The 24049-nt window shown below is 38.5% G+C and overlaps 1 protein-coding gene across 1 annotated transcript in view; it reads left to right on the forward strand.

The window, feature by feature from the left end:
* GABRB3 (gamma-aminobutyric acid type A receptor beta3 subunit) overlaps window positions 1-24049 on the forward strand; it is a 109882-nt gene that overhangs the window by 59408 nt on the left and 26425 nt on the right. Inside the window, exon 4 of the mRNA NM_205346.3 lies at window positions 22191-22411. Within this exon, the coding sequence (NP_990677.1) occupies window positions 22191-22411 (221 nt within the window). The remainder of the gene's footprint in view (window positions 1-22190; window positions 22412-24049) is intronic.

Here is a 24049-nt window from a genome sequence, read left to right on the forward strand (position 1 = left end):
GTTCTTAAATAGTTTTTCTGGAGCTAAAATAGTTTATTTTCTGCAAACTTTCTGAGTGTTTTCTAGGGACCAACAGCCCACAGGCTATCAAAGATGGATGCAAATATGTGTGGGAGTACAGAAGGGAAAATGTGATGCTTTTTTGTCGTAAGGAAAACTGTTTGGCAGGAATGCACTCTTTGAACTAGTTCCAGCCAGATTATATTAGTAGACAGAGATCACATAATAGTCTAAAACTACCAAAGAGGCCAGATGCGAGAAAGAAATGTGCTTATCCCATGTTTATGGGGATGCAAATAATGTGCACTCGTGTACGTCAGATGTCCTCAGAAGCATCAGAGGGTTTGCCTGTGTAGTTTTGGGTTGCTTTTTCATTAAAACCGACGTGATGGAAACTTGGCAGACACTTCAGTTTGATTAATGTAATTTTTTTTACATCTAAATACAGTTGTTTTTTTTGTGTGTTTTTTTTTAATCAAGTTTACTTCAGTATTTTCATTGAGCTGCCTTAATTGAATGGGTAGGCAAGCAGACACCAGTTAACAAAGTCATTGTGTCCTGTTGCATTCTGCGGCTTCTAATACTGCCGATGTTTGTCAGTGGCAAAGTGAAAGTGCTGATAGGAAGGTGAGCATTAAAAATGCAAAAATATTGCATCAATAGTGCATAATACAAACAATGTTACTACTTTTTTTTATGAGAAATACAATAAAATCTGCATAGCAGTCTGACAGCTCTACTGCCCTCAGCTATCTCATACATCTCCCCGGCTTTAGCCAACTTGTATCATTGCCTTTATACAGATATTCATTGTGTCAGCTGACATTTTACTGCTTTCTATTTTTTGCAGTCTGAAATGGCAGTCAGTGATTCTGAGAGAAAGAGGTGTTTTCACCTGCTCCCCCCAGCAAACACATTAAGCTAAAGAAGTTTGCTGTTTCTGAGCAGACAATTTTCTAGATTCATTTTGTTTCTAAAAATAATAATATTAAAATCTTTAAACATTCACGTTTTTTGTGTATTCTGGCACTTGAATGAAAAAGAAATGAGCAAAGCTGGGATTTTAACCACAGACTCTAGTCAGTTATGCACTGATGTTTTCCTGAATTGGAAACTGAAATGGGATTGTAGCTCTAGGAATGAGCTGATTCAGCCCCTGAGTTCAATACACAGGCAATTAGGAACTCGTTTGTTTACTCTCTTTCATATTGTAAGTATAAATAACATTATCTTTCCTTGTTCTACATCCACAGAGTATCAGTTACTTTTACATCAACACTGGCTCAAATCTCAAAAGTTAAAGATAAACACAGAGGTTTTACTAAAGCATATTTTCCCTGCATAATGAAAATATATCAATATTAAAGCGGCCTTTGAGCATGTTTCTTTTCAGCTTTTCCACTCATCTGGTACTTAATGTTTATTTCATACAGAATCAAATTTGTAAATACTAACTCAATTTATTTTATGAATATTAATTAATTAATCATTGCAGCTGTAATGGCACGTGTTGTTGTGGATGGTATCATGCCACAGTTACTGCAGTTTGATAACATATAGCGTCTTGTTATCTTTATTACAGACAAAGGAAAGTTAATGAGTTTGTTGTTGTTTTGTCCAGTTTTGTTCATTTGCAAAAGAAATGCACACAGTCAAGGCTCTGTGTAAAATTCAATTTTCCTGTGCACAACCTACAGGAATCTCCCTTGCATCCAGCAGAGTTGGTCATTGTGCTGTCTCTACCTCTCCCCAAAAAGATGGGTCTTGGCTTTCTCCCAGGGATATACACAGAGTTCTTCCCTTTACTCTGGTACTTTCATCCTTTCATATGTATCTTTTCTTCACAGTGAGGGTGACAGAGCACTGGAATGGGCTGCCCGGAGAGGCTGTGGAGTCTCCTCTTTTGGAGATATTCAAGACCCATCTGGACACCTACCTGTGCAGCCTGCTGTAGGGAGTCTGCTTTGGCAGGGGGGTTGGACTCAATGATCTCTGGAGGTCCCTTCCAGCCCCTACAGTTCTGTGATTCTGCGATCTTTTGATTGAGATTAAAGTCTAGCATCTGATTTAAATCCAACTGGTGACCAGTAATGAGTGGTGTTCCCCCGGGTCAGTACTGGGGCCTTTCCTGTTTGATATATATATATTTTCTGGCTTTGGAAACATTTCCATCCTTTCATCAGAAGTCTAGGTTTTCTAGTGAAAGTGTACCCAAGCAAATACTGCATCTCCTTTAGATCAAAGTACTTGTCAAGCTTCTTAGGGTAGTGCATTAGGGTTAGGGCTTTTTGTGTTTTTTTTCCTCTCTACTTTCAATGAAGGGAAATGACATTAATATTTTCAGTGTCAATATCTATTGCATATGGGTGTCATTCTGTGTTCCGTTTATTTATGTTGGTTTAAAATATGTCAGCTAGTGACTCTGTATCATGTAATAGTAATAGATAATCAGTCTATAATGTATGCTGCTTCTTTTGCCGGATGAGGGAGAGCACATTCAGCCCAGCTAAATGTTGCACTTGGGCTGTTACAACTGTATGCAGAGGTACGGGCTTCGGGCAGAGTGGTTGGAAATCTTCCTGGCAGAGAAGAATATGTGGGTGCTGGTCAGCAACTGGCTGAATGTGAGCCAGCAGTGTACCCAGGTGGCCAAGAAGGCCAATGGCACCCTGGCTTGTATCAGAAATAGTGCTGCCAGCAGGAGCAGGGAGGTAATCATCCCTCTGTACACAGCACTGGTGAGGCTGCACCTCAAATGCTGTGTTCAGTTTTGGGCCCCTCACTAAAAGAAATTTATGGAGTTGCTGGAGCATGTGCAAAGAACAGCAAAGCTGGTGAAGTTACTAGAAAACAAGACATATGAGGAATGGCTGAGGGAGCTGGTGCTCTTCAGTCTGGAGAAGAGGAGGCTCAGGGGAGACCTCATTGCTCTCTACAGCCACTTGACAGGAGGCTTCAGTGAGGAGACTGTCAGTCTTTTTTCTTAGGTGATGTGAGAAGATATGAGGAAATGCCCTCAGGTTGTACCAGGGGATGTTTAGACTGGATATCAGAGAGAATTTCTTCATGGACAAGATGGCCAGGCATTGGATGTAGCTGCCCACGGAGGAGGTGGAGTAATTATCCCTGTAGCTATTTAAGAGATGTGTGGGTGTGGCACTAAGGGATGTGGTTTGGTATTGAGACTCAGTAAATCAGGCAGATGGCTGGGCTTGGTGATCTTAAAGATCTTTTCTAACCTAAACAATTCTACAATTCCAAAATCACTGTTAGACTTCATCACAGCGGAATATTTGTATTTCAGATCATCTTCGTCTCCACTGTGTGGATTCTTCCGACACTTAAACTAAATCATACCCATACAAATGGTTAAAAACTCACTTGCAGTGTTTCTATGTGAAGTGCTTTCTTGTTGTGTAGTGATAGCTGCCTCAAATGAATATGGTTTCATCATTATGGTTGGAGGCCCTAGTAACAACTTTATTCAAGTAAATGTTTAAACCTGTTAGGACTGTACAGTATTATGATAGCATTGTTCATGTTTGCTTCTGAGACAGAAAACAGTGAAGAACTTTGTAAGTAACTCAGTCAAGTGTAAAAACTTTAAGAATAATATTGCTGGACTAACATTGCTGAAGAGTTTCTGCTTAAAATTTTCTTCTAGCTTCACAGTTGTAGTGATCAGTGAGAAGTGAGTACATCCCAAAATATTTATTAAGTATTTTGAGTTAAGAGTATTGGGGTTGTTTTTTTTTTTTTTTTTTTTTTTTTTTTTTTCCCCTGCCTATAAAGGATGAGAGAATAAAAAAATCAGTGAAGATGAAATATTCAGAATAGAAAAATGATGTTTAGAAGTAAATTTTGGAAATTTCTTAGAAAGAATTTGGCTAAAACAACTGAAGGAAGTTTGAGCAGCCTGGGAGAAACATAATACGTGCCATGTATGAGAAGCAAGTAAGGAGATAGCATGACTGCATTAGGATAGTTTGGTTGACTCACTCCTTGTTAGTAAATAACTTTAATTACTGCCAGCAGTTATTTTTAGATGCTTTTGAGGAACTGATTTGAAACCTATATTATTCAAACAAATTCCAAATGGCTAAGTGGCATTTCCTTAATTTTTAAGTAACCATGTGGTTAGACGTGAATGAACTGCTTCTCTCTTCCATGAATATCTTTTGCTCTATAACACAGTACTAAAACACATTGCAAGATCAGGCCATGGAGAGTACCAGCAAGAGAGGGACCCATGGTATCCCTTTTTTCATACGTGTAAATCAGGATAATCAGAATGTTTCTAGCTGAACTTTGGAAATTTTCCTCTTCCTTCTATTTCTGCTGGCTGAATTCGTGAGCTGGTAGATTTGAGCCTAGATAGCACAGATAGCAAGTGAAAATGTGTTCATATTGATAAAATCATTAGATGTTAGGTGGTTTCAATGATCTGTATTTTTTTCCAAGGCAGGGAGTTAAATTTACTAACTATGTGGTTTGGAGAGATTTAGGTTAGTGAGGTGTAAACTGGTTGCATCTAACAGTAAATGAGGTTGTTGCACAGCAGTATGACAAGAGGAAGCGCACAGCAGTATGACAAGAGGAAGCACACAGCAACCAGCAAAGTTCTGAAGACCAGCCCTGCAGAACTGGAGGAGTGTTTGTTATTCCCAGCAACTTTGTAAGGAGAAGAAAGCCTTATTAAAACGTAGTCACGTAAACATAAATGCTAGCTTGCAGAAAAAAAGTCTGATTCTAGCACCCTAAAATGTTCTTTTTCAGTTTCTGCACTGTTACATCTGTGTGAACTCTTAAGTTCACATCAGAGAAATAAGGAGAAATCTACTGATCTGATTTGATGATATTGTGGCAACAAGCATAATCTAAATGGTGCATAGGGGTAGGAGCAAGTAAGGAAGAATACATTTAGAGAAGGAAATACGATTTCTGTAGGAGATGGGAAGCATTTAAGAGCACAGACCAAATCAGATATACTCAGCAACAAAAATATGGCAAAGAGGATAAAGCTCCAGTGGCATAAACTATATAATATCTGACTGTAGGTGGAATACTAAAAGAAAATAAATGAAGATTTTGCCTGAGAACTAACTCAGTTTACAGAAGGAAAAAAGTGATATCTTGCAGGTAGAAACCAGGAGAAAAGACTCACTCTGAAAGGAGGGAAGTGTACATGTTGAATTCTGGGTTGCATTCAGTCGTGCATCAGAGCATTTTACACAAATCATTACTTTATTGTTTACTGAGAGAAAACGACATCTCCTTTACATGAGTGCAACCTCATCAAAATATGTAGTAGCATAATGATTGCTGACCCTGGGCCATTATTTATAAATTGTCTGAATTCAGTCCAGAATCTGAAACACACAACAGAAATTGTGCACCTTTTCTCCTATGGTTCTATTCTAGAGAGCACTTATCCAGGCATGGATATGTCATAGATCTGGTGCATTAAACCCCTGAAAATGCTCACAACTAACTGCAGATACATGTAAACTGCACACTGTCACCGTTTTTGAAGGTCTTCTCTGTATTTCTTCTCCTAATGCTTTCTTTGTCAAAAGTACAGAATATTTGAATAGAATAAGAAGTATATTTTAAATAAAAATGTGATAGCATTAACCTGATGATGTAGAAATAGTCTGAAAGCAGCAACTGCTAATGCCTAGGCTGTAGACTGTGTCCTGCTTTTTCCAAGTCTCAGGATTGCCAAGGCAGAGCTACACCTCTGCTTTGTGTCTTCCCCCTTCACTGGCCTTTTTCACACTTCACACTTGCATCCTGATACTGAGCCATCAGTCTGCTTTTGGAAAACTGCAAGCTCCAGATCCATAAAAGCACAGAAGCCTCTAACTCCTTTTTACAGCCATTCAGTCCAGTCTCAACGTGGACTCTTGTCTCCGTCTCCTATACTGCTGGGCTTTTATGCTTCTTTTTGGTGAGATAGCCCATCAGCAGATGGCATCAGATATCTCCACACACCGTACAGTTGTAGCTTGGCACCATCACCTCTCCAGTACCACTAGACTCAGTGCACATTGTTTCACACACTCTTGAGGTGTGTCTTTCAATTTCCAGGCTCACACTGGTGTATGTGTGCATTGCAAAGTATGCACTTGAATAGGACTGAGATGTGTAAACTGCTTGGTGGCATTTGCCCTAAGTGTACTTGGACAGGCTCCACAACTTCAGGTTTAGTGCAGTTTCTACTTTTAGCACTATAAATTATCTAAAATAAACTCCTTGAATCTTTCATTAGTGACAATCAATGACAGCGACCAATGAATCCGACCAGTATTAAGTACGAAACTGACACTTCCAAATGTAACTGATACATATTTCTTCCCATAAATTACAAAAAAATCTGATTAATTTATTATGATTAAGCCCCATTAAAATTTGAACAATTTATTTGATGAGATTTTTTGTAAAGTGCTTAAGATCATAGGTAATCTAGGAGCCTGCGTCGTAACTGCACCTTGGCACCTTTGAAACAAAAAGACCCACTGCCTATTTTTATATGAATTGGAGTTCATTTTAAGCCTGCATGGGAAAGGTTAATGCTGAATGATGAGGCAGCATGCCTGAGTGGTTCCCCAGGCAATCATTTGTAAACTGTCTTGGAATACATCCAAACATGGGGACTTAGTATTTTCTTCCCTGGAAGCAGGATAAACAGTCCAGACACATCCTGACTGCTTGTTGAGCTAAGACACAGGTGTACACATCCCTGTTTCGTCATACTACCCAGTCTGAAAGAAATCAGCGAATGTGCAGAAAGTAAGCCGTGGTATACTGCATTTCTCATTTCACTGAGCTGAACAGGCCAGTGTTTTATCCAACCAACAGGCTCTCTTCCCCTGGTCTTTCACTAGCCCTTCTCTGTATGTTTCCCGATTGAAGTTTTTGAGCAAAGGTATCCATAGTTTATTTTACATGAAATTTTAACTGATATCTTATGCAGTGGCACTGCTACTTCCATCACCTGGTGCACGCTAGGATAGCATCTCTCACATATGAATTTAGCTGATAACTGGTAGTACTTTTGCAAGCAACCAAAATCCCAGCTTCATCTTCCACAGTTGCTGTCAACTCATATTCCCATGCCATGTCCTGAGGCACGTGGTTTCCTTCTTCTGTGCTCCGCTGTTCCAAACTATTTCATCCTCTTCAGGAAGTTCATATGTGCCGAAAACAGAATTTAAGCAACTGGAGTATGTCGTGAAAGTCTGACAGTTGATGCAATTCTAACCTTACGAAAAGCAGCAGTTAATTTTTTACAGTTCTAGATATAATTTGTATCTGTCGTTACTAGAAACACCACGTGACCTCACATTTCATAGTCTTTTTTTTTTTTTTTGGTAGTCAAAGGAAGCTCAGCCGATTCTGATAATACGAAGTATCTAAAACAAATGCTTGCATTCCAAAAAAAGCAATATTGCCTACTGATATATTTCAAGTGAATTTTAAGTAAGTTTTCTATAATTCATGGCTTTGGGTAAAGATCTTGAAAAAGTTGCTCCAATCACTGAGTCTTCGTGTATTTCAGGTGGCTCGTAAATGAGCAACAAATTACTTTTCTGAAATGGTAATTTTAACTGTAAAACAGTGATTTTTCAATGCTGAGGTGGGGTTACTGGAAATGAGTTAGTGTGACGGGAGGGCACTGAATGTTTCTCTCATGTGCATTAGCACAGAGGCAGGATTTAAAGCCTGCATGCCTGCACGTACAAATGCAGGTATCATCGATGTATCTGGTAAGAAAAATAAATCATTTATATTTATGTGTGTGTACTTATGTTATCAGGCACCCACTTTATGTATCCACTTGTAATATTTCTGCCAAGTCATGTTATTCTAATCACAACACATACGTCGATATTTCTTACTAAAGGCCTTTTCTAAGCATAAAATAAATCACTCTGCTGGAGAACAGGGTCTGAATTCAAAGAAAGTCAATTCTTTTATTAGTGCAAATGCGTTTGTTACAGCTAGTTGTAAAAGACAACCAATCAGCCATATTTTTCAAGTGGATCCATTTCTTTCTGTAGGGTCAGAGTAAAAAATATATTTCCCAGTGTAGCATCAGATGCTTTAATGTACTCAACATCCTCCAGCAGCTCCTACACTGAAGGTGAGCTGCTGGGTTGGGGATAATGTATAAAAGCTGGTCAAATATGAAGAAAGCGTGAGATGAAGCTGGACATAATCTGGTGTGTTTTCTTATAAAAGAGATTATATAAAACTAGTTAAGAACCTAACCAACTTTACACTTGGCGTGAATAATGCAACTTCTTCATCTGCTTCAGATGATGTTGCTCTTGCAACAGTTGTTGGTATTCATTTTGTCCTGATTGCATCTCCCTAGAAACCCATCACACCCTCTTTCTGCAATACATTTAGTAACCCCAGAGAACCCAGCAGTGTCACCAGGATCAGAGCAGGCAGGGATCTGTCAGAAATAGGGACATGCAGCCAGAAGCTACTCCCTTGAACAGAAACAAGACCCTGCACATCAGGAAAACAGTGAGGCCTGCCTGTAGGCTTGCAGGGCAGTTGCATGGTAGCAGCAGCCAGCTGGGTGCTGCATTGTCCTGGAGCAAGGCAGCCAAGTCCAAGAGCTGTGCTGCTAACAGCTAACCCTAAATCAGGGGCTGCACACGTGGGTGACGATGGTGGAGGGGCTGTATGAGGAGCTGTAAGGTTGGAGGATTTTGAGGAGACAGATGTGGAGAAGAGAGCCACGGGGTATTCGGAGCTAAACTGCCATCTCCTGAAGGAGACCAGAAATCTGTCTTTATTCGTTGTGTTGTGCTGAAAAGGGAAAATGCAGTTTACTTGGGGTTTTAGCCAATTAAAAAAAATCACTTAAATAAAATGTGAATGGTGTTGCAGTAGGAAAATAAGGTCAAGAATATTAGCCTTATCAATCAACATAAATTGGAAAGAACACAGTTCTGGCTTCAAGCTCCCAGCTAATTTAAATTTCACATAGACTAAATATATCTACATCTTCAAACAGTATTTTCACTTTGAATAATGTATCTCTTGTGTTTATTTGCTAACTTCCCAGCTATAAAATAGATATTTTAGCTATCTGATTCATTACCGCGTCGTTTGCTTCGAAGGCATTTTACCTCTACTTCACAAAATCCAATTTTTTCATGATCGTATTTGTGCTATGCATATACAAGTATCGAAAGGTAATAATTAGATGCATCTGCTTACATTTGCCAGGAGCAGATGCTAGACAAATTAAAATGAACATAACTATCACTCAGCATCATTAAAGAAGCAACTCTATAATAATTTCTGAATTTTGACAGGCAGTTAAATATTCTACATTGGCATATTTATGCTATTTGCAAAAATCTCATGTACAAAACTATCTTCATATGCAGCTGAATGAAAAATGAATTGTGTAAGTGTTCCAGGTCACAGTTTCTACTTCCATTCACCCTGGAACAGCGAGTTGTCAGCCCTGACAGCATGCTTATTAACACCATGGAACAATCATGCCAGCTCACAAACAATGCAGCAGAATCCTAACTGACTCAATAGAGTACTTCAGGAAGATAGGGACATAAGAGCCATGTTGTTGATTTGGACCAAAAGTTCATCTTGGTATGTTATTTCCAACTCTCACCAACGGTGAAGGCTTAAGAAGAATGGACGAATAGGACTAGACTAAATCATGGTATGTCTTTGATATTCGCTTGGCATCAAACTATACAACAGCTCAAGGGTTTCTGAGACCTCTGCATATTTCTGATGTCAAGTAGTGGGTAAGAGTTGCCCAGTTTAAACACATGCAACCGTATGCATATGTATGAAGAAAAAGAGTATTCTTTCACGTGTTTTGAACTCGACATCTGGTAATTCCTTCTGCTGCCCTTTGTTTTTTACAAATGTGGAAGTTTTGGGGGAGTTGGACTCAGTGATCTCTCGAGGTCCTTTCCAACCCCTGAAATTCTGTGATTCTGTGACTCTGCGATTCTGCAGTTCACTTTCACAACACTGATCTTTGTACAAATATCTACAATGTTCCTCCTAGCTGCTTCAGTTCCATGCAAAGAAGTCCTTCTGTGTTTTGTTCTGTCTTTATGTGGGACATGTTCTGAAGCTTTCATTATCCTTTCTGGCAGTTCTTGGGACACTGTTATGCTCTGCCCTGCTGGGGATGAGAACCATAACTGCATTCAGTATTTAGTATGTAAATTCACAGAAAAGTTGTGGTACAATGATTTTTTTTTTTCTTTTCCAAACAGCCTTGATATCCTGTTTGCTTATTCTGAATTCACAAGATACAGAACTGATCACTTCATAAAACTGCTGATTGATAACCCAACATTTTTTTTGGTCTTAGTTAGCTCAGAAGCTACTACTCTTTTTGTAATTAGGATTACTTTTTTCACTATTTGCTTCCCTTTCCATCAGTATTGAATTTTATCTTTATAATTACCAAGCATTCAGAATGCTGCTATCCTTCTGCATCTTTCATTTTTACAGTTCTGAGAAATACTGTAGCAAATATAAATAGCTTAATGTGCATCCCCTGTCTGTTCTGTTTATGAGGATAATGACTGGAATGGAGCCCTGCACAGAACCCCTTTCAGGTCTGCTTGTGACCTCTGCACTTGTGAAAACTGACTATTAGGTTCTGATGTTTGTTTCTTGTAGTTTATCTGGTCATTAATCCATGGCTTTGTTGTTCTACAAGGCTTTCTTTAAGACCATTTGATGATTTTTTATAAACCCTTAGCATATTATTACTCATGTAGTTTTGGCTTGGTTTTTAGGGTTTTGTTTGTTTGGTTTTTGTTTATTTTCTTATTTGTTTCTTCTTGTTTAAATGTGACTACATATTTTTGAATGTGTCTTCTCCCTTATAATAAAATTATTTAACTGAAATACTGGAGGTAGAATCAAGGATAGGCTGCTTGGATGAATGCAGGGACACTGTTAGAGCATGCAAAGTGATGAGGAAGGCCAAGGCCTATTTGGAATTATATCTAGCTAGGGATTTCAAGGACAACAAGAAGGGTTTCTTCAAATACATCAATATGAAGAGAAAAACTAGGGAAAGTGGGGGCACACTACTGAATGGAGCAGGGATTCTAATGGCAGCAGATGCACAGAAGGTAGAGATATTGAATGCTGTATTTGCTTCAGTCTTCACCTACAAAGACCAGCCCTCAGGAAAACCTGTCCCCAGAGACCAGGGAGAAAGTCTGGAGAGAGAAGGAGTTTCCCTGGTTGAGGAGGATTGCATTAGAGATCGTTTAGGCAAACTTGACATCCACAAGTCCATGCCTCTTTTGGGATGTATCCATGAGTGTTGAGAGAGCTGTTGGACATCATTGCTAGGCCACTCTCATCTTTGAAAGGTCACGGCAATCAGGATAAGTGCCTAAGGACTGGAAGAAAGCAAATGTCAGCCCAGTCTTCAAAAAGGGCAAGAAGGAAGGCCCAGTCAGCCTCACCTCAATCTCTGGAAAGGCGATGGAACAACTAATCCTGGAGGCCATCTCTAAGCATGTGGAAAACAAGAAGGTGGTCAGGAGTACTCAGCATAGATTCTCAAAAGGGAAATCATGTTTAACCAGCCTAATTGCCTTATGTGATGGGACAACTGACTGTACAGACGAGAAGAGAGCAGTAGATGTTGTCTACCTGGACTTCAGCAATATGTGCAGTATGATCTAGAGGGCCCTCCTGGAGAGCGGAGGCTGGACTAGGTGATCTCTAGAGGTCCTTTTGAATCTCAATTATGCTGTGAAATTTCAATCATTCTTTGTTTTTCACTCAAAAGTAATTTTTTATATACAGAGGCCCATGTTATGATGACTGTAAACAATCTTTTCTTCAATTTGGAAACAAGTTTCTTAATTTTTATATGATTTACTTTTTGAAAATAAATATTATTTTCACAAAACTTTAGACTTTTCTTCATTTTAAAAGATTATTTCCTAATTCCATCAGGGTTATGGTATAAGCAGTCTCTAGCAGCTTTTTGACCCACGACTTATGCATTGCTCATGACCAAATCTTGTTTTGTTTCAAGTTTCACCAAAAACTCTTCGATGAATCAGTCATCAGTGGTATCATTTAGCCTTGTATCACACTCCAACCTGACATTTATCCAGCCTATGTGAGGGTGACTGAAGTTTTTAATTACTGATTTGTTTTTTCACTGCCTCTTAGATCTCTCTTGGCACCTCACTGACACTGTTGTCATCTTGATTAGGCAGTGGCAATTTATTTCTATTACTTTTGTAGGCCTGGAGTTTTAATCCATGCAAATCATATATGCAAAGTTTTCTTTATCAATATCTTTCTTTTTCTTTCCTATATAGTTTGTTTTGTGTTATGTGTTCTCACTAATTGCTTGCTTCTATTAAATCTCTGATGTTCATATTACATCAGTGTTCTCACTTCCAACTAGTTATCCTAGTTCCTTTATTTTATTGTAGCATTTCAGTAGCTGCTGGTTGCTTATTTTGCTACGCTATATTTAAATAGTATTTTTGAGCTTAAGATGAGCTCAATTTTTGTCCTAAATGAGTTTTTCCATCTCCTCTCTATCTCAAGGACATAAATATTTTATTATTTCAGCCCTTTATGATTCATCACTCAAAGCCAGATTTTTTTTCTGCATTTTAATTCAACCCCCTTCTCTTCACTTCCAGTTTTATAGTCCCAGCAGCTTTATTTGAACTTTGTTTAGCTACACAGACTTAGTCTGTTCCAAAAGTTGTATCTAAACCTTTGATCCCCACACTCATGTCTGAGAGACTGGTTCTACTACCAGCATGAAAAAGCACTGCTGAAACAAGAGCAGAGGTAGGATCAAGAATATAATTGTCATGTTTGAGGAGGCCATCTGATTATTGTAACGGAAGTGCTCTGCAGAATACTAATCTCAGGCTGAAAGCAACATCGTATAACACACCCTACTAATGCTTCTTCTGGTCACCCAAAGGCCTAATGGGGAAAATGATTTCTTGCCTCCTAAATGCGCTTTGCTGTGTCTGAGGTATCTGACAATGGCGTATGAATTAGGTAGTTAACTGAACAGTGTTTATAGGCTGTACCTGTGGTAGGAAGAATCCAGCTGTTCGATAACTGGACTTATTTTGCATTTGAGGAGTGTCACTGAAATCAGCACATCCACTTAGCTCAGGTGTATGCAAGTAATTTTTCTGTAGGAAAAGTGTTAACAGACAGCAGATTAACTGTCTAGTGAGGGAAAAACTGTTTGTGTAAGGGAAATATGTAGACCAAAAACAAAGTTCTCAATATGTTCACAAAGATCCCAGGGAAATAGGAATATCCACTTTCTGTCCTTCCAGTTGGTACTGTGTACATATCTAGTGCTTTCTGCATTTGGTCACTTGAAGTAAACACTGCAGGATGCATTCACAAATGTTCCTCTGTGCAGGTATCCTGTACTGCGCATATGTGCTGGTGTCAGAAAATAGCCTGGTGGAAAGTATCTTTACTGTAGATAGATGAAGGGGAAAGTAACCAACATACAATCCGCAGCAGGATCAGTTTTGCTCTAAGTGTTCAAAGTAGATACAAACCCCTGGGAGTGTCAGCTGTCATCAGAGAATTCTGCTCTAAAAAGCCACGGTATTAAAACTGGAAGTTTGGAAGATCAGTCATTAAATATGCGTTTCATGCTGATTGCTTAGGCTGTTCTGCTTGTGGCTTCAGAAGTTGGGCAACAGCATAGCTTGAAACCCTCCTTACTTATTTCTGCAATGATACATCTTGCTTCCCTAATTACAAAAGCTATTAGCAGCTCTTTGCAGAGTGTTCAGATCACATGCAGGAGGGGAAACATCCCCTCAGCAAGCCATTTTCCTTTAAAATCTCTCAGCCTAATTTTTTAAAGGGCACTGGCAGGGTACACTTTCTTTTCCGCTTCTATCACAAGCATCTGTACAGCAAGAAGTTCGTGTGGGGGTTGAATATCACGTATGCTTGCAGTATTTCTTCTGGATGCAGCATTTGTCTTTTTTTAACTAACATTTTGCATTTTTTTAGCAAGTTTTAAGAGTACAGCTGTCACATGATCTGTTTATCCTACCTGCAGTAATGAGTTTTTAGAAAAAGCATTGTTTTCCTTTTGACTTCCTACGCATCCCAATTGCAAAATGTGAAATTGGACTTAACATTACTGATAGGGTGAAATCATGAAGTCAGGGAAGCTGGAATGTAAGTAACTGGTCTGACAGAACGGACGTAGCCTGAACACCTCTTCTCTGCCCTGGCAGCCAAGACCAGTCCCATAGCCCCCATGAGCAGGAGCAGATAGTTGAAGGCACCAGGACAGCTTTAGCACTAAGCAGCCCCTGGAGACAGTCAGGCCAAGGTCAGGATGGGACATGAGCCCATGGCTGGTCCCTGATGGAGGCCATGGCCAGGCAGGACAGGCCTTCAGGAGCTGCAGACTGACCCTGTTGTGGCCTTCTTGGGGCAGAGGCTGGTGGCCCTGCGGTAACATGGGGGCTTGGGCAGGCTGGGGACAGTAAGGTCTGTGGGTGCCCTCTGAGCCCACCACAGCCACACAGCATGTGCTGCAGTATTGATATGTACGTGGAGAATGTTTCAAGTTATGCATTGTAAAATCATTTGATGGCCGGTAGGTTCTCACTCACTTTCTCAAATGGCATTTTGTTAATACTGCCTTTCTTGAACAGGATTTCCTCTAAGAATATTTGGTGGCTCAGATAATCACAGACGGCAAGTAGAAATTTGGGCATCAGCCTTGATGCTTTAGCACCAGTGAGACTGGCTGGTTCCCAAGGCAGAAAAACAAATAGATTTGGAGGTGAGAAAATTTAAGATGTTTTGGAGTAAATATTCCTTTTTTTAAACAAAAAGTGTGGATGAGAACAGACATGTATTTCAGTTTTCATTCAAGTGCATGTTTTCCTTAGCCCTCGGTTCCTAAATATAGTGTTGTTTTATTTCTTAACTCTGGGGTGATTAAAAAAATATCACACAAGTTCTGAAGTTTCTTTAAAAAGGTCTTTTGACAATTCCGTAGTGGAAAAAAGACTGCAGAATTTTCAGTCTGAAATATGGCTTACACTGAAGATGGCTTTAGATGGTTTTCATGTTCAGTGATAGCAAATAAGAATAGCATGGAGTTATGTCTTTTGAATACCGTGACCATAAATGCAATTGTGTACGTACAGCTATGGAGGTAGTTAGTAATTCTATCACTGCTGTCCTGGGACACTTAACAGACACTAAAGGCATTAGATATACAGCAGAAGGTAGTGAAGAAATATGATAAGTAGTGTCAATGTGTAGAGCTTTCTTTATTTCACTTTTCCTTCAGATTTTTACTGATATTTCAGGTAATGTCAAAGAGAGCTATAATGTGACGTATTTCTGGAAAGAATAACATAGAAGTGTGACATTCTCTAAAATGAGTACCGAAGAGATCCCAAATTCTTAATCTCTGCTCCTATCTCATAGCTGGCAAGAAATCCCATAGCTTTAAGATTTTAGGGCACTAGCTCAGTTCTGTAACTCAGTGGTGGCACATCCCATGACTGTGTAGGAGGAACACTCCATTACCTGTCAGTTCCCATCTTTGTAAGGTCAGCTGCTTCAATTGTGGGAATCAGCTGACAGCTGATAGAGGTTGATTTTTTCCTCCCTGTAGGTTGTTAGCAGGATTTCAATTAGTGCAATTAAATGTACCTGTTTTCTTGAGGTCTTGTCAGCTCTAAAATAAATAAATTGGCTCTGCATGAAAAAGGTTCAGTGTTCCGCTAAGCCTAGCTTCATTTTTTTTTTTTCATTCTGATAAGTGGGGTTTTTTTTTTAGAGTGTGTGTATATATTATTAATTAATCTCATCTTTTGGGTGTATAATATAAACATTTGAAATTTCTTATTCTTTCCCTACATGGTTTAGTTTTTGTTTGTTTGTTTGCTTTTAGAGAACTCCCTCAGATGGTGATTTTTATGTTTCAGCTGTCCATTATCAAGTAGGTTTTGATTGCAGTTTACCACACAATCTTGGGCAGCCCTGGAGGGGTGTAGTATGTTTCTTTTAGCTAGCTTTCTGCCAGCATATCAGAAGGTATTATATCACCAATCTGTAAACTTTTTGTGTATGTTAGCTTTCCTTTGATCAGCCATTTGGGAATAGAAACTCCTGGTTACTTAAAAGTATTTGGTATCGAGACCTATGGTACTCTGAATCAGAGAAAGAATATTCTAAGTACTCTTCCCCCTACCTGTGAAGAATTAGATAGAACAAGAAAACAGTCTACGCTGACTTATGTCCTTGAACTGAAATATTTGCAGGAACCTTATTTCTGTCTCCATATTTGTCTGCTAGAGTTCTAGCCAAGCGCTTGCTCTCTTGGCAGCTAGTGTGCTCTGATGCCTGGATAAAAAGAGCATCCCAAGACTAGGATGGCATCCCCACAAACTTATTGCGTGCGGAGGCACAAATAAAGGGAGAAGCCAGTGTCCATCTTTTAAAGGGTAAGCTCCCATGGCTGCAGCAGGAACATGCTGTGGGGCAGCTATAGGTGAACACTGCCTGATTACTCCTTTTCTTCCTGCCCAGAAGCTTCTCCTTTCTGATAGTGACCAGCACTTCTCCCCAGAAAGCTGGGGAGAATGCTGCTGGGGCTGGTTGCTATGTCAACCATGTGTGCAGAAAGCCCAGTGCTGGTTGGTATGGCAACCTCCTCAGAGTGCCAAGAGGTGCTCGGTGGGGGAAACTGGTTCTTTGGAGATGGGAACTCTTGTGCCAAAGGCTGGGAGAGGACAAGAGCGATGCAGGCTATCATTTATTTATTTAGAAAACTACGTTTTGAAGCATCAAATGGGCTCTTCAAGGCTAAATATTTCCTATACTTATCTATAACTCCCTGTGCTTCAGTAGAAGTGAGGAAAAAATAATGGCCATTTGGTATAAGGGATATGAAGATAACATGGATATACATAGGATCAAAGCAAAACTAGTATAACTGAGATACCTTAACACTGTACTTTCTTAACAGAAGAATATTTTGTCCACGTGGTAGAGAAAACATGCCATGTTTTCCACCTGTCGCTATTGTAGGGTTTCCAAGTGGTGTTGGACAGAAGTCTGAATCAGGATCTCATAGGTGAGATGAATCTTTAATATAACAACAGGGAGACCACAAAATGTTAGAAGATGATGTTTTGGTGGTGGAGGGTGTGTGTGTGTGTGTCTGTGTGCATGTGTCCATCTCCTTCACTCGAGCTGCTCATGAACTACTAACACCAGTCTCAGGCAAGGTTCTGACCAGAAAGTTCTCTTGTGAAAGGCTTTGCAGAACAATAGGCATTTACTGACAACTGACAAAGTAATATACAGTTTAGATTGGGGAAAATCAAATTGTCAGCAGGTAAAATATAATGGATAATGTTTTTCTATAGCGTGAATATTTTTTAACTTTTTAGAACACTTTGAAATCTCAGAGAAAACGTTTAAGTGATGAGCTCAGACACTTGAATAGTATTGCTGGTGAGTTCTGTTTTCTTAAGGCTAGCAATTCTGAATGTCTTTATTATTCATGTTTAACTGTAACTGAATTAATGTGTGCATGAACTATTTCTCAGGTCTCTTCTTTGTGTAGTGGGGGAACAGATTTACAGCTGTGTTGTCGTGCATAGGATTCATGAGTTTGGCTTTGCAATTCACTTCGGACTTATTGGAAAGAAAGTAACTCAATCATCAGTGCTTCTAAAATAGCTCCTTATACTGCAGTGGCCATATCTAATTTTTGGAATTATATGGAACGTGAAGGAAGGTACCTTTGACTTATATGGAAACTAAGGCATGGATTTTCTTACATCCTTTTATGCACTGAATGAGTATTTAAGTCAGCAATAAATAAATAAATCGTCTATTAGCTGATGTTAATAATTACAGTGTCTGTTGGTGAAGAAAACAACAATGTGAATTTACATCCAAATGCAAATCTAAGACAGGAATCTGCATTGTCAAGTGTATGTAAGACTGTACTTCCAAGAAATTGAATAACTCTTTCTTTGGATAACTCTTTCTTATGTTTCTAGTAATTTTCAATACATTTATTTTGAATTAATAATTTATTTTGATTAACTGACATATTTATAGTGTTCCATCATAATTATTAATTATAGTGTTCTGTTGAGCAGTCATTTTGAAGAAACCTTTTAACAGCTAATGGATAACTTCAACATTCTCAATACATAACAAACTGTGAACAGTGATGATCCATTTCAGATCCCAATTTCTGTTAAAATGCTTTTAATTTTATTTTGATGAACAAACTACATTTAAATCTTTTCTTTCCTTCTTATTGAGTGGAGGACAGAGAAGCTAAAGGTAGGCAACGCTGTACTGGTACGCAAACAGGTTTGTTTTTAATACTGCATTGTATTAGTATTGACAGTTAATTAGTGGTTAGTGCAGTAAGGTGCTGTTCTGGAGTATAGTACAATGTTTCTGCCTGTCTGAAGTGAGTTAAGTCATAGCTGTACTTCGTACAAGGTATGTTCAACCTGACAGATACCTTGTAGGAGAGACTTAAACATTTATTTGAACATAGCTTCTATAATATTTGTGAGTATATAATTCTTGCTTAAGATATTTGGAAATCATAGATAATGCTCATGAAAAATAGCTATATTATGATCTATTTAAATTGTGCTGGATGCCTCTTTACCATTGTATCTAAATTATTTTCCAAGTATAATCTGCTATTTGAGTTTTTTCTTTTGTTTTTTCCCAAGGGAAGCTGTGTTGGAAAAACAACAATGTATCTGTATTTGTGTCTTTCCTTACTGCGTGTACTTCATTACTGCAGTACAATGATCCGTGGTCTTTTATACATAAAATAAATATTTTGTTGCCTGTGCAGTCAAGCTTGACCCATTTTGAGGACATTTCATAGAATGGTTTGAGTTGGAAGAGACTTTAAAGCCCACCCAACCGCAACCCCTGCCATGGGCAGGGCTGCCCCCCACCAGCTCAGGCTGCCCAGGGCCCCATCCAACCTGGCCTTGAGCGCCTCCAGGGATGGGGCACCACAGCTTCTCTGGGCAGCTGTGCCAGCGCCTCACTGCCCTCTCGGTGAAAAGTTTTTTCCTAATACTGAAACTAAAATCTTTGATGTACTTCAGAAACATTGTGTTTATCCTTCTGTCAGGACTTTCTATGTTATTTTGTTGTTGCTGCTGCTTGTTTTTATCATTCTTGACCTGACTTATCTATTAGTATGAAGAACTGGAGAGGGGGAAAGGTGGACCTTGAACGTGTTGTGGTATTGTAGGGGGAAAAAAATATGATTTATGAAGGTCTTTGCAGTTGAGGCAATTGACTGCTGCTCTGTGCAGTAGTTAGAATTTCCTAAAGCTGGCAAGTCTATATCATCTTTGACAGAAGCTGTGGTGGGATTAATCTCTTCTGGCTTTAGACATCTACCTTCTTGACCACTATATCAGGGCTAGTCATCATAAGCATCCCTGAAAGAAGGTGATCCTAAATAAACTTTTTAGGCTACTTACCTAGGAGTAAAAATCCATTTTCTCATTTTACCTGAAAAATGTTACCTGCATTTTTTTTTTCACTCCATGTTCAAACCATTTCATCATTTTCATCCGGAGTCCAGAAAAATGAGTAAATTTCCTTCATGGGTACAGAACCTTGCAAATTAGCTAGGCAAAGTATGACATCCTTGTAGGTTTTAATACACTTAGATTCCAGTACTAAGTTTGGTAGAGCTGCCCTAAAGAGCTGGACCTGCCTGCTCACTTTATAGTTGCTTGTGCAACCAGATAGTTTCAGCACTGTTCTAATATGTTTGCTGCTGCTGCTTTTGTAGCTATAAGCTATCAGAAGAAGAGTGACGGTGAACAAGCATGGCTCACATTCAATTCATAAACTCCTTTCTCTGTTGTTCCCTGCCACAGTAAACTTTGGTTAAATAAATAAAATGAGGGAATCTCATTGCTTGTATTATTGCACATATTTTACTTAGCTAATTGATCCATTCATTAGCTGTTAGCATGTATTGTTTATTTCAAAGGAAAAAGGAACTTAGCCTAAAACTCTTCTGTGTACAAATGTACTGCTTCTGTTACATTTTAGAGCCATCTAGGTACACTCCTTTCAATAACGTACGGAGACACCTTATTTCTTTATTTCTATCTTGTGTTTTGTACATTTATACATAGTGAGCTTTATGTCTACAGCTTTCTTGATATCAGACTGCAAATGTTATAAAACTCAAACACACAGCAAATTCAAAATGTTAGTAGAAACAAGCTTCAGTGAAGCCCAAAATGAAACTGGTGGAGGATGCTCATCCCAGTACATCAGTGTCAACGAGCTGGTTGCATGGAACTGAGAAGGGCTACGCTCTTCCTAATGGAGCAGGGCAGGTGCGACGAGTGGTGCTTGGTTGATGAGCACTGACAGTGAGTCCCACTGCAGAGAGCCCCCAACAAGCACTGCCACATGTACTCCTGGGCAGTCATCTTAGATCTGGGTTTTAAAGGATGAGCTCCCATTTGCACAGTTCCACACAGGCTGCTTTCTCCCATCCCTGGTCCTCTCTTTTCAGATGTTTGTTAAAATAGGAACAGCTTGCCCTTGATAACTATAATGATTTATTTGCTAAGCAATTAAAATTGATTTCTTAAAGCTATAGCAGCTACCTCATTAGAGAGAATGAATCACTGAATAAACAATGCAAAGGCTCTGAGAGCGAAAGGTGTGCTAGAGTTTCATTTGCTTTCAAGAAGAGGCTTTAGGGGCTGAGGGGAGCGGAGTCGGATCACTGCCTGAAGTTGGATTGTCTCCACATGAGACCCATTACAGGAATGGACTGTTCCCAACAGTTGTACTTAAAAACCCCAAGCAGCCTTTTCCCAAACAAGCAACAAGCCTGAGGGCTTTTGTATCACCAGCTTGTAGAACCAGATGCAAATGCAGGTATCCTGTGGTTTGCACACCTGCTGCTAAATATTTAAAAGTGTTTGGAGATGGCATAAATTTCTCATTGTTTTGGGAAGAGTTTTATCATTTAAAGCACTTCTCTAATTTGAAAATCAGAGTTTTAATGACCTGTACTTACTATCCCATCTCTATCACTGTTAAATACAGCAATATTATTAGACTTCAGAGCAATGTTTTCTTTGATTTTAAGCATTCATTTCTGTACACAATGTATTATGTTTAGTTGTGTATTTCTTTCAGTTGTTGCTTAAACAACCTTTGTAAAAATGAAAATGTTCTTCCATGCCTTGAAAACTACATGGGAAAAAAAACAAAGATTTTTCTTTTCAAACAGGAAATCTTTCTGTTTCAAGTGATTTTCATCTTTGCTGACACTGAACTTGGAAGTGTTCCCATGCATCTTTATATGTTTTGATCGTAGCATAAATGAGGCATATTGTCTAAGACTTCTAGAGCATTATCATAACAAGACCTAAGAAAGTTAGCATGTTCTGAAAAAGCTGACATATTTTCAGGCTGAATCTTTTAGGTTTCTATATCCGTGTTTGGGATGTTAAGTTACTTTAGTGATCACAACTTACAGCTGACCCCATAGACCTCTACTGGCAAAATTATGAAAACCAAACACTGATGTTAGTATGTATTAGATGTCACCTGTTGATGAGAAAACCTTTGTTTCTCTGCCAGATGCAGCCTCTCACTAAGGCACATAAATAAGCAACTCTTGGCAACTAGTTTTTAGAATATGATTTTGAATATTGTTTTCAAATAATTCTAATGTTTTTCAGTTCATCTATCAGTTTTGAAAATGGGGAAAATTACTGTATTTTTCTGTTACATTGTTTATCATTTCACAGACATCATCATTTTAGGTAATTTTGGGGCCTACATGAAAGAAAAGGAGGAAAAAGGCAAAAGATAAAAATAAGAGCTGCATTTCTTAAGGTTTTGGAAATCTTTCTTAGACAAGAATGATACTTGAATTATTAGAATCATCTAGTAGCTGATAGGAATATTTAATATTTTGATTAAGCTTTTTTTTTTTTTTAAATATAAAAAAATATTAAAGCAGCAGTGAAGTAAACAAGTGACAGAAAAATCTTTTTTTCTTCTGGTTATTCCAAGAATGATTGACTATTTATTGTACTTCTGTTTCTTCTTACCAGGATTACACTTTGACTATGTATTTTCAACAGTACTGGAGAGATAAGAGATTGGCATATGCTGGCATACCTCTCAACCTGACGCTTGATAATCGAGTGGCAGATCAACTCTGGGTGCCTGACACGTACTTCTTAAATGACAAGAAATCATTTGTGCATGGCGTTACTGTGAAGAACCGAATGATTCGCCTTCATCCAGATGGAACGGTGCTTTATGGCCTCAGGTCTGTACTTTCGTGATGAAGATTTCACAGCCATTGTTATGTATTGTTAATATTTGTTTCCTGGTACAAGGTTATTACAAACAGTGTGCAGCATATTATGTAACGTTTCCTGCAACTCTGAAAGATGCCCGTAGAAAATAAATGACACAGTCAATGTTTCTTAATTTTGCCAGAAGCATCCTCAGTCAGGTTTTATCTGTTTATGTAGAGCTGCCATGTCTGGAAAAGCCCGGTGGCTACATGAAGCAGAAAGGCAAATATTAATTGTAAACCTGAACATTTTGCTCAAAATAGAGGCAGTAGGTTTGAATGTGTGTGCATATGTTCTCTATAAAGAGAAAGAAAGCTACAAACAGTTCTGGTTAAATGGATTCGGTCGCTGTTAAGACCATGACTCTGTGTACCTTCAGCAATTCTTTCAAACAGGGATCAACACTACAGTGTTTTATATTTCAAACCAGAGCAACAAAATGTCCTTACATTATCCTGTGTTCTACCTTTTTTTAGGATTGATCTGTGCTTTCTTTGTTTTCTATCATAACTTTTATGAATAAGAGTGCCAAAAAATCCCTGCCTTAAGAAATGTACGTAATTAAACAAGCAAAAAAACTTGATGGAACACTCAGTGTTATCAAAAAATTCCTTTCTTTGGACAGGTCAATTCCATATGCTCTGGTGATTTATACCATACCTGCAGAACGAGTCTTTGGCAATGTAAACTTTGTTTCCATCATAGGAAGCTTCTTGCATTTTTAATTGCGGGACAAAGTATAGAAATGAATGAGAATTGAAATGTGCTGCAGATGGATTAGATTTACAGTATCAGCATTTTACCTGCTTTTTTTTTTTTTTTTTTTTATCAGTGAGTGAACTCTTTATCTGACTTGGGTCTTGGTCAATCACCTCTAACTCCTATTAGCTATGCATGGGCTATAGCCCATATGTCTATAGGCAAAATTAAAACAAGACAAAATAAAAACAGACTCAACCTGGTAAGAAGTATCAAATAAGCTTAGTACGTTCAGGAAACGTCTTTAAAATTAAGCAAAATGAGCTTTTCATTTTGAGTACTTTATATGCAACATTGAAAACTGCAAGCATAGGTTTCTTTTCACAGGTAGTTAAATATCAAAAAAAGATGCAAGATATTATTGCTTCCATTACTGCATCTCAAGAATCATCCCCAAAAGCAAAGTAATAAAAAATAATGGAGTTTAGAATTCTTCTGGTCATAATAATGTATAAAAGTATCTCTGCTGCACTCTAAAAATATTTGGAGTCATCCAGATAAGGATTTTCTGTTATACTATATTTGAATAAGCTAGCTTCCTGTTCTGCAAAATGGAAATATCCAAACACTTGACTTGATTGTACTTGTTTGGCAGGGATTTCAACAGTGTCTCATGTGTAGCAATGTTCTTTCCATACTCTCAAACAATATGCAGTATTTGTGGTCAGATTTTGCTGAGTGCGAAGCAGCTGATTTGCTCAACGAAGATTTACTGCCTGAAATTAAATCTTGGCAAAATAAAGAACACTTTGATCAGATGGAAGAAAATATCTAACCCTTAGCTCTCCTAATCCAAAAAGCTGAGTTTTATGTTGCTCTACCACTAGCTTATCTTCTTGCATTGTGGC

Source organism: Gallus gallus, chromosome 1 (genome assembly GCF_016699485.2).
Source record: "Gallus gallus isolate bGalGal1 chromosome 1, bGalGal1.mat.broiler.GRCg7b, whole genome shotgun sequence".
Taxonomy (NCBI): domain Eukaryota; kingdom Metazoa; phylum Chordata; class Aves; order Galliformes; family Phasianidae; genus Gallus; species Gallus gallus.